The following is a 16,952-nucleotide window of genomic DNA, read 5'->3' as shown; positions in this document are numbered from 1 at the left end:
TACCATTTCTGTAAAAAAAGGTCAAAAATTTTTTTGAACCTTTTTATTTTTTCGTTGTGTGTTTTTCATAGTGTTATAAATGAACAAAATATAAAATGGTGCGAAGTTGCATTTATAAAAAAAATTAATTGGAAATATCCACAATAAAGTTGGGTCGTCAAAAATGTACCATTTTTTGAAAGTGAGTACCAAACGACAAAAAAAAAAAGTACCAATTTTGGTACTAAAGTACCATAAGTGGCAACCGTGGGTGCTGGTAATGTGAAAGCATATCCACACAAAAATGCAAAAATTTATTCTCAATAGGAGCAAAGTATGCTATTTAACAGCAACATTTCGACAAATGTGACAAGATACAGAAAATGAATACAATTTACTATGAACTTTTTATTTATAAACTTTTTCCAAAAAAAAAACTACATTGTTTATATCATTACATATTTTCGTAGTTAATGAAGTTACAAATATAATTACATTGAAAATGGTGTAAGTCCACTTTCCTCGAAGACATACTCTACTACTATTTACTTCAAAATTGTACTACATAATTTTTTTAGTGCATTTTTATATATGCGGCAACATTGTAAGTGACATAAACATTTTTATATTTTCCCGGAATTTCGGTTTTTCTTTTGTGATATGCAAAAGGCATTATCCTACACAAAATTAACGGCGTCCATTACATATTATAAACGTTATATGAATATTTTAAATTTAGGATTCCATAACTTTCATAATAAGGAGGTTGATTTGTGTGCATGGGACGAAACTATAGCATATAGGAGAGCAAAAGTAAACAAGTACGAATTAAGGGAATAATGCTATGGAAATCGAAGTGGCTATAATACTTTCTGTACATATTCCCAATAATGTTCTTTCAATGGTGTTAGCAATCATTTCGATAAATTCGAAATCAACAAACTTCGCTTATCCAACCAGGCGTTAATGCAATGTTTTTAGCATTTTTCTTTCTTGTATTCAATATTATATTAAAAAAAAATTATTCTTTCGATCAATGTTTTAACAAGCTTTTGTTTGCATTCTTACACATACTGTCTAGACAATAAAAGTGCTATAGTAAAGCATGAATATGTTTGGTTATTATATTAAAAATCTAATATATCTTGAGTGCATTTATTTACCCGTTCAATATTAAAGAAAACAGAGAGAAATGTTTTATGAAAAGCATTCCATACAAAAATAAAATAAAAAGAGGTAATGGACAATTATTAAGATTATCACTATGAGTTTTAAAAAATAAGCTTCAATTACACGTTTAAATCGGATACAGTCAGAAAATTGTGTTAATAATCTCTTTTTTAAATTCAGAAATTTGAGACAGTGCTCTTTAGATATGCTCACCTAAAACAAGCACATATTTCTCTAATTAATATATACTAAAGGACGAACTAGAAGAAAATTTGCATTGTCTCCACATACATTTCTATGCGTTCAGCGATTTTGACAAAAGCTGCACGTAGCTTACAAATACTTTGCCGGACACTTGCCAGGGTATCAGGGTGATAAAGTACTCTGGAACCAACAGAAATGTAGAGTGCGAATCATTTTTAGATCTTGGAATACATCTAATACAATGACAACAAAATAAAACTTGTTTAATATATTATCCTTAATCGAAAATGGGCAAACTACCTTAAAGGTTGAAATGATAACCATTTGTGAGATGGGATGACTAAGAAGGTACAAACGACAGCTGACGTAGAAAAGAAAATGATGACAACAAACTTGATTCAACAGTAGAAATAAATCATTAAAATACTATATAAATTATTTTTTATTTAAAATACTTCCTAACTTGAATGTATCCAGAATTTATAATTTTTATAATGTGCTCTCCAAATTGCATTATTAATAGCTTCCATATTAATTTCTATAATCATGTAGCCATAAATTTTGCTAATGCTGTTTGAATAGAGTAAGGCGATTGTTATAATGACTTCTTTATAACATCTTTGGATCTCTAAGAGTTAGTGACGAATCCCGCAATTTTTACAATTTTGACGACATTTTTACAATTAACGAATTTACCTAGAACCTTCGCTGGCTTGGTCATATCGCAAGTATGGATGATTATGCTCCAATGAAAAAGTGGTAGTTGTTGAAAAAAGGTGTAAATGTGTCCTCAGTAAAGTAAATAAGTTGAGAAAGCATTAACTGTACTTGATATACGTTACTGCAGAAAACGCATACGGAGCAGAGGTATCTGGAGAGACATATCACATTAGGACGAAGCCCGGGTAAGAGTTGTTATGGCCACTTAAAGTAAAAGTAATTAAAGATTATTGTTTGGGATTGATGGAATATTTGAAACTTTTTTCCCAATTAACAAAAAGCTTATTTCTTCTTTATAAAAAACAACAAAATATGATGATAAACAACATATGTACCAACGAATTTTATCATCACAGATTCCAACAAAATTGAGCGCGAATTTAAAATAAAGATCTGTCAAAATCATTGAAATTCATTATTATTATTATATTATTATTGTTATTAGATATAACATTTTTATATAAAAAAAGACTATGTCTGAGTACAAACAAATACTTAATAAACTGATTATTGACATTTGAGCGAAGATATTCAAGTTAAGCATTTTTAAGAAATTGTTATTCATATATATGTTTTTCTACATTATATTCATTATCTGATTTTTACTGATTTTTTCAAAAAAAAAAAAAACACATTTTCTTTAAATGAAGGTGGAGTAGTTAATATTTATTTTGAACCAATTGATGACCATTTAATTCATTTTTATAAAAACACCCTTTACTTGCAATAACATCACATTTCATTCTTCACTCTACATCCTTCTTCTTTACTTAACACATCCAGTTTTAACGTTAATAATTTAATTTAATTTAATTTAAATTGTGTACCTAAAAAACTTTTTTTGGCTTTGCTAAACAATGCATCCATATATAGTCAATAATATGCTTAATAAAGCTAGACAAATAGTCCAAGTATATATGAATGGATCATAATCTTCCTTATCTGTATCAATTGGAGTTGTTTGTGCAGAGCTCTTTTCTGGTTCAGTTTTTGTTTCCGTAACGTTTTCTCTTTCAATTTCTGGATCGTCTGCGCCAACTATAATGTCTTGTTCTTCAACTTCAGGTAGACGGCTCTCTTCTGTTAGTAATATTTCCTCAAAGTCAGTACAGTCGGGCATTTCTTCAGCTAGTTTCCTCCTATCGGAAGACATATTTATAAATTTCCGTTCCATTGAAATATTTAAAAATGTTTTTTAAACAAAAGAAAAGAAAATTTTAAAAGAATTTTTTCAAATATTTGAAAATCTAAATAAAAATCGAGATTAAAATAAACAAATTTAAAAATTCAATATTTAAAAAAATTCAAGCTTGCTTAATTTTTTTTTTTTCTTTAATTAAAATATTGCATAAAGCAGAAGTTTCATATTAATTTAATTAATACAGCCAACGCCGAAAAAAGTAGCGACTCCTTCAAACTTGGTCAGGTCCCTAACATTACAGGATGACAGCTTAGTCAGGACGGTGAGAAAAGGGGATCCGAAGATTTTTGATTTTCTTCTAGCTAAAGAAGGGCACTGACATATGAGATGGAGCACGGTCCTCATCCTCAGAGCCACAACCTCGACAAAAGTCATTGAAGAGAAGACACAGTCTCATAGAATGCCTTTCTATTTCACAGTGACCCGTTAGAACAGATACAGTGATGCTGAGCAGGTTGTTAAAACAGATAAAAGGAGAACAGTGAATAGTTTTTAAATTCAAAAATTAAATTTTTTATTAAAGTTCCTTTGAAAAATATTGTCTATTTACCAACTTGCACTTACTGTGTTATTTTTAGAATTTATGAATAAACTACAGCGATATAAATTTTCTTAACTATAAATTTATATTTTTTTAAATGTTAAAAACATTGTTTGTAAAAATCATTTGATTGCTTGACTTTTGCGAGCTTGTTTAAACATTTTTGCTTACTACTGAATTCTACAGTCGTCTTAGCGGGTAAGAGGTATAGACAACTATTAAAAATTGCTCTAAAGCGAATCTGATGGCAGTTAAAATACTTGTGATCCAAGAACTTATATTATTAAAAATTAATTCGAAAATCATAGTTTTTTGGTTTTTGTTTAAATATTTGAGTAGAAATTTATAATCAATTGTAATTAACCATGCACTACTGAATTTTAAAAACAAAAACATAACAAACTAGAAAGGTGTTTAATTTTAACATTCCCATTGACTAGAAGATAATAAAGCTCTACCTGAAAAAAAATATTTAGTATTTAAACCTCTACATATCTAAAATGGTTCAGCTGAATACCTAAGATACTAGCATATATTATACATTATTATATGTTATATATTATAACTTATATATTAACTTCTCTAATAATTTTGAATATTTATTAGCTCATTTCCTCAAAGACGAAAAATCATATCACAAAAAAAGATATTATAGTTATATCACGTTAATTTTATTGAAATAATAATCAAAACTGGAAACTTCTGTTGTCTCTTACAGAAAATATACAGAAGTTTTCATCATAAGATGTATTCAGAAAAAATCTGAAATTATTTTTAAAAAGAAGTATTCATTATCAAAACATGAAGAACGATTTTGTTTCTAAATCTTAATAAATAAATTTTGATGTTGGCTCTTAATATTAAAAAAATATGTTGTATGTGTTTTTGTACATATAACATAACAATGCAAATTTTAATATTAGTTTTCAACGTCACTATCAGTTGAATTAGATTCCACATTATCATTCGAAGTCACAGATTCAGACGTGCTTAAACCGTTAAACAGTCCAGATAAAGCATCTAGCGAACTATTGATGTCACCACTGTTAGAAGTCAAGGATCCTGTTGAAGCAGTCACACCGAATAGGCCCATTGTACTGATGAGACTACCCAAAGCAATCATTTCGTCATTGGTAAGTCCAAGACTTGAGGTATCGCTTGCATTGGTGGCACGAGAAGATTCAGAGCGAGATGTGGCTATACCATCACTATTGCTACTAGCATTGTTAGCGCTGTGAGTGTTTGAAAATATAGTAGAACATTGAGGACCACTCTCATCAGTATTTTCTGGTGAATTCTGGGAACTCCCTGATTCATAGCTTGAAATGTTGATAGCAGGATTCGTATTACCTGCGCTACTTGATGCAGTGTTATCGGTACTATCGGTATAATCAGTGGAGGGTGTACTGTACATTGTGTAACTACTGCTACTGCCGGTACTCAATAGTTCTCTAGGGATGATGGGATGACGAAATTGATGACTGTGATCACTATGTTTTTTTGGTTTTTCATCAGTGTTTGTGATAAACTTGACGAAAAACTTAGGATCTAAAAGTCTCTCATCAAATTCGCTCTCCGCAAACCAATCAATGGGCGAGTCACACATATCATCCGTATCTTCATCATACTCTCCATCGGATCCGAGATTGTCTCTTACAGTGCTTCTTACAACAGGTCGATTACGACGATTCTAAAAAATTGAGGGCTAGTCAATACTTCGGCAACAACTACAATTCATATTTCTGATTTGTTACATTATGTTTTTTATATAGTGGCAGACAAGCTTTTAATAATATTTTTTTTGAGGATATCATACTTACTCTATCACGTCTATTACGATTTGGATTCATTTTTTCTGCCTGGTTAAGGACCAACAATTTCTGTAATATTTTTTTTATGAAATGTATGAAATAATTTTTACAATTCAATTAAAAAGTTTAGAATACATCATGCTTACTTAGATTTTTCTGATTAAAAATAATCTATGAAACATAAAATAAAGTTATATTACCTCAACTATAAACTCGATGTTAAATAATCTTTTTTCACACCAGTTTAATTAATGCTTAGTTAGTTGAAGTATTCATTTATTCGACGACTGTTGACATATATTGAATATTTGGTCTTGGTTAGTTAATCACGACTAATGTTTTACAAAAACTGTATCAGTAGTAAATTTCACTACTGAATGGCGTTCTCGTAAACGTTGTTTTGCCTTGTTTGATAATTAGAATCAGAGAGCGCCAAATTGAATTTTAGAGGTTGTAATTATACAACCGATAAATTTTATTATATACAATTTGGTATACACGAAAAATAATTAACTAACTTCACCTAATGCTGTACGTTTACTACAACAGAAAATCTGAATTTAATATTGAACTTTAAAATTTTGAAATGTCAAAAAACTGTCAAAAAAACTGTCAAAATTTTTAAAAATCTTCAGTTTACTGACAAAAATCTTTGGGTTTATAAATTCCAGTTTGGTTAATGTAACCAAAGTCTCACCGTTTAAAATTTTTATCAGCGAATATATCTCTCTCTAGTTAATGGAGACAGCAATCTTTGTTCTAATTAATGTCGCTGAAAAAATTCAGGAGTATGTTACTTCCTGATATGGACTGGAGTTCTATTTATGTGGAGATATATAATATATGGTACTTATAATTTTGTAGAATACCACACAAATGAATTAAAATCAAATTAGGAACAGTTTTGAAAGATGTTTTTTGAGCGTTTTGTTATTAATATAAAGTTTTGTAGTAACTCGTAAATAATAAAGTCAGTGATAGTAAATACATTATATAAAAAACTGTTGTCTATTTTATTTTATCCGTACAAAGTACGACCATCGATATTTGATCATATCTGTATTAATAAAGATATTGATATTATAACATCCATAAGAACGATGAATTGTTCATATGAGTTCAGTAATAACAGATCTCGTCTAGCGAACAGATCTCGTTGGTAAATAATATTGAAGCCATAAACATATTCGTATAGTACTTCGATATCTTCGAATTGAAATCGTATTATAATAAAACTACATCTTCTAACTCCAGTTTTAAGTGCATAAGTATAGACATTGTTTTTAAAGTATCTAATTTATATATCTTAATTTTAATTGATAATGTTATATATTAAATTTTCACTATTGGTAATGTATTTATAAATTACAATAATATTTTAAGCCAGTTGATTAAACATTAATCCAACAGTCTTTTACTTAAAACAGAGCAATAAGAATTTTGTTCTAATTTTTCTTTACATATAACTTTTGACATATAATTACAATATTCGTTGGAGTCTCCAATGAAGGTTCACAATAGTTCGCTTATAGTTGGTAACACTTTTTTTTTGTACTGGCCGATGTGTGTGGCCAGTGTGTGGTACTTATACTGGCCGAGGTAGCGAAAATAGTGTTGTTGTTTTGCATACATTTCGGTCAGTATAGGCCAGTAACTTGCTGTTTTTTTGCCACATTGCCAGACTTGTGAGCCACCAAAAATGCTTATTATTATTTGTATGTAAATAAATTTTCATATTTATTTAACAGTAAAATTTTATAAATGAAAATGTGGTCATTTTTTTAATGCCTTTTACTTCTATCTGCGATACCCAAAAAAATGTATCCGAGTTTTTACATAAAATTTTTCCTTTTAATAGTAAAATGTATTATGACTCCTAATTTGTGAGATTTCAATTAAATATTTTGTTTTAATTTATAGTTTGTATCGTGTCAAGTGTAATATGCAATATCTCTCAATTTTTTTTCTCGAAACACCTTGCAATACTAAATCCTTTTCAGATAATTTTCGCTCGACTTGTCGGCACTCATCTGGCAATAAGTCACTTTAATTTTGAATGATGACCGTTTTCAAAGTATCAGGAACTTAAGGATTATCCACATAAACACATTTAGTTCACAGAAAAGAAAAGAAAAGTGTAGCGGTGATGAATCTCTTCGATGTCATTGGTAAGGGTGGTGCGACATTCAATTGTGAATTTTTACTGCCTCAGTTGTGATAACTTTGTTTATATATGATATATGAATGATATATATATATCATTAGCATTTTTGTAGTAAGTTTTTACATTCTTAATACCTTTTGCAGTAGATAAACAGTTCTTTCTCCAACATGGAAAACCCTGAACTAAACATATATCTTTCATGAAAGTTCTGTATGAAATATATTATTGAAGCAGTCATTCATTGTTCTAATTTAGAGCCAGAAAATGGACACTTTGTTTTTATTGTTCGAATTCTTCTAAAATTCATTTTCACTAAAATTTATCACTACTATCATCTTCAAGTATTTTAGTGTTAAGCATTTAGAACACTTTTTGAAAACATTTTCGATGGAAATTGAGTTTTTTTTAATATTTTGAAAAAATTAATTTTCTATTTTAATTCAAGTATAAATGTATCTCAGCACCTCTAGTAAGTAACTGTAAGATTACTAAAAAAATGTCTTTTTCTACTTCGATGTACATTATCTCTTTTTTTATTGAAAGATAGGGTAAAATTATATTTCATATAAGCAGACCATAAAGTATATTAATATTGATCCCATGGATCTCGGCTCATCTCATCTCATATTAGTATTGATATTGATATATTAAAAGTATTTATTTTAGAATAAAAAAACAATTTCCATTTTTTTAAACAGTAAATGTTATTTCTTTACTTGATTTTTAGTTTATATATATAATATAATAATTATATTTAAATTTTTTACATATATTTAAGAAATTAAAATTAAGCCATTCTGCTTCTTTATAAAAGGTTTTTGGTTCAAAGAGCAAAAAAAAAAAATAATATAATGAAATTATCTTTAAAGGCTGTAAATTATTTTTTTAATTTTTTACAAACGTCAAGTAATTCATTTCAACTATTGCAAATTATTATTTCTTGTAATTGTAATATTTTTAAAAATTGTTTTATTTATTAACCTTTATATTGTTTATTATTATTTCGAATTTTTTTATTTTTTTATTTTATTTTTGTTATAATTATATTTTTTTATATTTTCACTTTTATTTAATTTTTGTTGCTTTGAAAATGATAAAAAATTAAAATATTTGCTCATGCTGGCTTATACATGGCCACAACGCAATCGAGCCGATAATGTTATAAGATACATAATTATATTTATATATTAATCAACTTCATTAATAAATTTTTTATTACTTTTCTACTTTCAAAATTTTCAGCAAATTATATTATTTCGAAATAAAAAAATTTGCAAATTCATATATAAATAAATTTAAAATAAAATTTTAATAAAATTCAGAATATATTATAATGTATTATTTTTTTGTGTATGTATATTGTATATATATATGTATATATATACCAATTTGAATATATATTAAGGTTACAGCTATGTATATATAAATGTTTGCATACATTAATTTTTTTTTGTTCTTATTTTCTTCTTATTATATATGAAGAGGGGAGCGACAGACTTGTATTTTTTATTGACTATTCTAATTAAGAATTAATTAATACTTAAAGAAATTAATAGCATATAATGTAAAATAATTTTTTCTTAATACTATTACAATTTTTATTATATAAATTTAAATTAATTTTTTATATATATATTTTATTGTATATATATATTATAGGTAAATAAATAAATTTTAAAAATTTAACAATTAAGGCATATAACAGATAAATAAAAAAATTATTTTAAAATTTTTTTATAATTATATTTAGAATTGAGTAAAAGGCAAAAGTAGGCGAAAGTGGGTATAATTTTGTTAAGTTTGGTAACAAAAGTGTAAAAATATAATTAATTAAATTATATTTTCTAGGTTATAAGTATCTTTAGTATAACTAAAGATAACGTAGAAAGTGGAGTGAAACATGCACGATACTGTAATCATTTATGAAAAGTGTATAATTTTTTTAACTTTAATTGAATTTTATGTTAAGTATTTATAATGATTATTATTTTTTCAAATACATATTTTTTTTTTTAGATAGAATTCAAATATTGAATAAAAATGAATATTTTTTTATGTATAAAAATTCTAGAGTACATATAAGAGAACATATACTCTTCAATCAACTCAAACAACTTAATCAACTTATAGACTAAAACCCACTTTCTTTGACTATGTGGTGGCAAATTGTCGATGATTATTGGTATAAGAAACACCTAATTTATTAATGTATTTGAAAAATTTTTTAAATTTTTGAAAAATAAAAAATATTCTTAAATATGGATAGATTTTTTGTTTGTGCAGTATAAGTGTAGTTATGTTATATGCCACAATAACAATATTATCATTACAAAACTTTAATTTAAATATTTTTTTTAAGTTCAGTTACCAATTATAACAATTTATAATATATATTTATTTCTACAAACATAAATTTAAAATACAATTTTTTTATTAAATCTTGTTTCATTGTTTATCTATACTTAAACATAATTTGATTAAATGCAACTGATTTATTAATTATACCAATTTATTCATATATGTATTTTAGCATTTCGAATTTTAAAAAATTTATTAAAATATTTGTAATAATAAAATCCAAAATACAACAAGTATTAGCTGTTCCTATATAAATTGCTTAGATTAAATGCAATATCATCTGTAATTTATATGTATAATATAAACATGTATATGCATGTACATATATACGATACATTCTCTGTTAAAAGTATCTAAAATTAGTTAATAGAACGGAAAAATAACGTAAACCAATTAACATTTATTTCATTGTTTAAAAGTAGGGCTAATTGAGTGCAATACTACTATGTATTTGATTCAAACATCCATACATTCTTCATAGACTTTATAGACCTTCGACCTCCCTTTTTTTTAATAGACGGAATGAACTCAAAAGGTTTTCATAAGGTGACCATTTTATGTTCGGGAACAAAAAACAAGCAGACGGAACCATGCCTGCAGAGCAGGGAGATTGTTTGATCACTTTCATTAAATGTTTTTCCAACAACTCCCGCATAACGATCGCAGAACACTCAAAAGCATAATTCCAAAAATTAGTATGAACTCACGGAGAAGCAGACCTCACTCAATCACACAATACAGTGTCACAAATTTATAGAAATAAATTGTCACTGTAACGTTTACGAGCGTTTTTTAAATTAAAAATTACTGATACTTTTTATACAGAATGTATATCAGTCCATATATACAGAAATTCATATTTATATTAATATATATATATAAGGTCTTCATTATTTTGTGCATACGAGAAATTTTGAACTTTATAATTTTATTATAAATTTAAAAGAATTTTTTAAAGTCTCTTTCTAATAGAACTTTGATTTCGAATATATATTATACTTTAATAAAGTTTAAAACAAATTGTGAGGTTATAATCAGTTGTCTTTAAGCAAATTATGTTTTAGTAAATTTAAATATATCTAAATTTTACAAAGATTTATTAAACTTGTTATTCTAAGACTTTATCAGAAAATCCAAATAATTTAAGTGGTCTTAACTTGTGTACGATAATTTGGTTGCATCTGAATAATGACAGTATTGTGCAAAACATTTGCTATAAAAATATTATAAAAAATAAAAACATATAAATGTTTGAAGTTATAAGAATTAATTTTTTTATATATACTTAATGATTTCATGCCTGTAGAATTAATAAAATCAAGTGTACTAATAAATGTTTAAGCCATGCCAATTTCTATAGATGAAGGCCCTTTTCGAAAGTGTGATGGAACACAACGAAAACCAGAGAAGAACTTTTAGTTTAAATGCATATTGGCATATACGAGTAAATGAGTTTACTCATATAAAATAATTCAACTATTTATAATTCTTGTTATTCTTTTATTCCATTAAGAATTATATTGTTGCCATGTTATTGTTATGCTGGACCCACATTCGTAAAATCTACATATAGCTTTTTATCAACAGAAGTTTTTTATGAAACGTCAAGAACCTTTAAAGTGATCACATAAAACTGAAGCTATCTTGTACTAGCTATCTTGGCAACTCTATTATTAGAACTTTAATTACGGTATGAGTGTTTTATGTATAAATAGAGTGCAGAGTGTTTCCTTAGAGTCCTATAAGTGTGATTATTAAGAGAAGTACTTATTGTCGAATCTAAATTTTTTTTTTGAAACCTTTATCAAACACTATCTTTTCATTAACTTTGCTTGTGAAGTGCGATTATCTGTATATTGTAGACACATAAATCTAAATCTTAAAACCTACTATTCATGGTACGAAATAATCTTAATTGAGTGGATTATATTATTAACCATAGGTAACTGAAGTTTTGTTTCTTAACAGTTCTATTGTAATATTCTATTATTTTTAATTAACAGAGCTGGAAATAGACGACTTGATCAAACTTTTAGAGTTTGTTATTGTAAATCGATAGCTCTTATAAGAGATGGTGAAGTAGGTAAGAGAATTATACCACAACCCAATACAGACCTAGAAAAAAGTGTAAAGTGTATTTTTTAATTGTTTTGATTGGATTTAATTGATTAAAAGGTTATTAACTACATAACAGCATACAGATAGTTTGTTTTATAATAAATATATCTGAAGTCATATAATATAATCATATATTATAATAAACTTAAACCTTTCTTTAGATTTATAAATATTTGCATTCATACTGTTTGGTCTTAGAACAGACCAGCAACATACAAATATATATATTTATAATGCTAACCATAAAATCGGTAAATAATTCGTAAGATTCTCCGGTTCTTCTCAGTCAAAATTCTTTCTATTTTCGGATTCCACCATTATTTATTTGAAAAATTCAGGGTTCTAATTTGCTCTCTTAGCCAATACGTATGTGTTTGAGGAATATTATCATCTCTTTACTGAAATGTAAGTATTCTTCAATTTATAACATTTATGTGAATCACGATAAATCATTTTAAATTCTACAGTGAACAAACAGTCTAAAAATTATGTAGTCATATACTATATATGGCCTTTCTTATCTATATATAAATTTTCTGTGGTTTTAGTGGTTCTAAGAGTACTCGCGTCTACGATCATCTATTCCTTGCTTTTTATTTTTTTTCTTTAAGGGACTTAATGCCGCTCATACATTGACTGGGACAAAAATAACAGATCTTCTTAGGTCACAACAACTATATAATTGGTCTATATAATTGGCAAAAAATAAATACTAATTGATTTTAATTAGTTAAATTTGAGTAGTAAATTTAGAAAATTGAATTTTAAGTATATTAAAAACAAAATTTAATTATTTTCTCATAATTTAAAAGCAAATATTAAGCATAACACTGTCATAAAACTGCATTTATAGTTAATAAGTAAAAGTTAATGTGAAAATGTACGAAAATTATAGCATGCTAGTTTTGTAGCATGCTACTTTTACATAAAAAAATAGAAGCTAACATAAATTGAAATGTATCACATTTCTTTAGACTAATTAAATTAAATAAAAATAAAATTATAAATATAATAGACTTACTTTAATAATAGCAATTTTTGTTTGATTTTAGTTTTTAACATATATATGTATATCAATATTTTATAAACGTATGTATTTATGCTTACAATTAATTCAAACCTATAATAGCTTAATAGTTCCAAATTGGCGCTACTCTTACTTTCATTGTTTTAGCATTTAAATGACTTTTCATTTTTATCATAATTTTTTTTAAATTAATTTAATCTTTAGACATTTCTAGTTAATAAAACACATCACTTAGCATTTACACAGACGGCATCTTTTCAAGCAATATTCTTTTGCATATGCTTACATTCATTTTCATCATTTCATCATATATTTATGTATATTGTATATAATTTTTTATTTTTTTTTGTGTATATTAGTTATACATAATTTTTAATCAACTTTTGACACTAACAAATTAATTTTCGTAATAAGTAAAATCTTATGCAAACACGAAAATAGTAGTAAATACAGATTTGTAAGTGTTACTTATGTGTCATCAAACCTCAGCCCTTAAGCCTTAATCTGTACTCACTTACAAGGTCCTTTTTTTATGTATATATTATTTTTATATCCTTCAACCAAATTTCTTTATTAGCTAATGAGCTTTAATTTTTAGCAATTTTTCTTTTTTTTTTTGTTTAATTACTGACAAATGCATGTCGCTCCTAATTAGATTATAGGTCATCTTTTAGTATATAAATATAATTTATATATTTTGACTTTAATGACAATATTTCTTAGCTTTTATTTGCTTTGTTTTATTTTACTTTATTAAAAAAAATATTGTTTTTTATGTTTTTAAGTTGAGCTTAGAAGCTGTATATTATACCAACATTTATTTCATTTATACTAAAGCTACATTCATACGATACATCAATTTGTTTAGCATATTTATAATATATAATTTAACAAAATTTTTTATTTCTCTGATCACAAAATTAAATATTTTAAAATTTTCTCTAAACTAAAAACTCAAAATGTGATGTGATGTTTTATAGTGTAAAGCAAAGTTACCAACATGCATCTGATGAATTTACACGCATGCGATATTTGCTTAGGACCGATATCACAGTCGTAATTTAAGTTTTAATAACAACTTAAGTATGATTTAAGTCAGTATTGAGACTGTGAGCCACGACTGATTCACTTTAAGCGTTTATTAGAAGTTGCCGTTTTTAATGAAGCATCACTTTAATAGTTACTTTCCATGATATTCTATTTCTAAACAATTTTTTCATTTTTTCAAGCATGCGAGAGAATTTCCAGTGATATCCGTGAGCAGACAAACTGTGATGTTTTTGTTAATTTCTTACTATGATGAATTTCAGCGAATTACACATTTTAGTTTGATTCTATCTGACTTAAACTGACTGAAATTTAAGCAGTGTTCTGGCCTTAACTTTGCACGCATGCGAGTTTCAATCGTTCCTTAAAGTATTGACAATAATTGATTTTTTAAAAGCTTTTTTATATTTAATTGAATTATTCTAGTGTCGATTTTTCCCTCAGTTACCAATTGAGAAATGCATGCAACATAATCGTATTAGCAATATAATGACATTTTCCTTTTTCATTGACGACATATACGACTTCTGTTGCTATAAGAGCTTTTCACGAGCACATTGAAGTAGTTTTCTAACATGCGTTTTTAGTTAATTTGTTTATTATAAAAATTATTGCATTAATTTTGAGTTTTTGTTCTTTTGAGTTTCTAATTATTGAGTTCTTACAAATACATACATAAATTTATTTTAATTATTATTATTACATTTAGGTGAACATATTAAAGTAGCTACGCTTGCTTTAAAGCACATTTTCTTTAAACAATTTTTCATTTCTCTTTTATATTTTATTTTGTATTGTGTTTTTAGCTTATAAATGTTACTCTAAAAATTACTCTCAAAAACTGTCCTCTTCATCCTCTATATCATCATTATCATCATGTCATACATTTGAAGCGCTTGTAAATGTGTCACCGTCCTCATTCCAGCTAACCTCCATTGGTGTGCCATTTAGACTGCTCGCTTTGTCTAACAGAAATGCATCCTCTAAGGATATGTGCGAGTTTTTCATATGATTAAGTGAAGAATTTGAGCCACTGGATGCTGTGTGTACAATTTCATCAGATGAAGCAGAACAGCCTTCATCCTCTGAATTTGTACCGGATACCATAGCTTCACCAGCAGATTCCTGTATTTCTTCGTATTTCTTTAGCACCTTCAAATCATGCACTGAAGGATGTGTTGGTAATGCGCGCATTTCCAAACGCTCACCGCTATTCAATGTTGATGTGTCACATGTGATGAGCTTGCGATTTGTGCTTGAGCTTACAGCGGATGAACGACGAAAGAGTAACTTATCATCTGCACTATCCTTCATTGTTGAGGTACGTGGACGTGCGCCATTGTTTTGGTTGTGTATATGTGAGTATGGTGAACTGGTGCATATCGGTTCATTCTTACGTACGCTGCCGGCAGACGATTGGCGTAGATATTTTTTGGGATTCTTACTTGTAGCTGGAAACGATGGTTGTAGTGTTTGTGTGCTGAGCATTTCTGTTGACTTTGTGCTCACCGATTTCGAACGACAGCGTTGATGTGGACTTTTTGGTTTTTCACTGCATATTTCGGCGGAATGTTGAGGTATCACTGAGTTTGCTGACATTGACTGTGAAAGTGGATTGGGACCACTGCCGTTCGTTGTCAGCGCGGCTGATGTTTGTATTGTTATATGTGTTGGTGTGTACGAATGTTGGCGGCGTGTAGTTGGACTACGTTCAGCAGCGCGGAAAGAACCAGCGCGTTTAACCATTTTTGTAGCAGCCGCTTCTGGAGTTTCATCATCCATTTCAAGCACCCATGAAACTGAATCACCCTTATCGATAACACCTTTCACAAAAGCTGATGAATCATCATCGAGTGATGTGTTTGATAAACTATCGAATTGTGGTGCAATGTAATTGGATATATTAGAAACGGAATTAAAACTAAGATTTCCAATGGAATCATGTGTAGATAATTGATGTAGCTTAGCTTCGACGAGATGTAATTGCTCGGAACGTTGTTTTAAGTGCCATTGTAAAGATTCATTGTCGAATGTTAGGCGTGTACGTTTATGAGTTTCATGACTTAGATGACTTTTAATTTCCTCGTATTGACGTAGATATTCCCTAAAAGAATAGAGAATAAAAATAATTTTATTATATTTAAAAAAAAATTTAAATAACTATGTAAAGAAATGTGTGAATAATGGTTTGAAATTAAATTTATTCTAAATTTCCGATCACTATATGTTTGTACAAGAAAATCTTGATCCGTCGCCTTAGCATCCGTGATTCGCTCCTCAAACATCAATAAAATAAATCATAAATAAGCAAAACTAGAAAAGACTGGAAAAAACCTCTTCAGAATATTATTTGAGTTGATTCAAAATATTTCGAAAATAAGTATTATTCAAAACAAAAGTGGTGAAAGTTTAATGGTATCTTTTTTTTAGAGTTCTATCAAACAGTGGTACGTTCAATTATGAATACTGACATATTGAATTATTTATTCAAACACAACAGGCTCGAATCAATCAATAAAAAATATATGATGACCTAATACAAAAAAAAAATGCGAGATCTCATACAAGCTTATTTAATATATAGTGATTTTATAATATATTACTGATCTGTC

At 27.4% G+C, this 16,952-nt stretch overlaps 2 protein-coding genes across 2 annotated transcripts in view; both read right to left on the bottom strand.

The window, feature by feature from the left end:
* Positions 1 to 4,537: 4,537 nt before the first annotated feature.
* On the bottom strand, positions 4,538 to 5,868 carry LOC119689257 (dentin sialophosphoprotein-like). Its single transcript, XM_038104050.1, has 3 exons — positions 5,827 to 5,868; positions 5,636 to 5,695; positions 4,538 to 5,505 (listed from the first exon to the last, which is right to left on the bottom strand). Exons 2-3 carry the CDS (start codon positions 5,663 to 5,665, stop codon positions 4,735 to 4,737), a joined length of 801 nt encoding a protein of 266 aa, XP_037959978.1. The 5' UTR covers positions 5,666 to 5,695; positions 5,827 to 5,868; the 3' UTR covers positions 4,538 to 4,734.
* An 8,241-nt stretch (positions 5,869 to 14,109) lies between these two features.
* The window catches only part of LOC119687521, a 326,485-nt gene continuing 323,642 nt past the window's right edge, over positions 14,110 to 16,952 (bottom strand). Inside the window, exon 10 of the mRNA XM_038101864.1 lies at positions 14,110 to 16,444. Within this exon, the coding sequence (XP_037957792.1) occupies positions 15,220 to 16,444 (1,225 nt within the window). The 3' untranslated portion in view covers positions 14,110 to 15,219. The remainder of the gene's footprint in view (positions 16,445 to 16,952) is intronic.

Source organism: Teleopsis dalmanni, chromosome X, assembly GCF_002237135.1.
Source record: "Teleopsis dalmanni isolate 2A chromosome X, ASM223713v2, whole genome shotgun sequence".
Lineage (NCBI taxonomy): Eukaryota > Metazoa > Arthropoda > Insecta > Diptera > Diopsidae > Teleopsis > Teleopsis dalmanni.
Note: the sequence above shows the minus strand (reverse complement) of the source record. Positions and strands in the feature narration are given on the sequence as shown.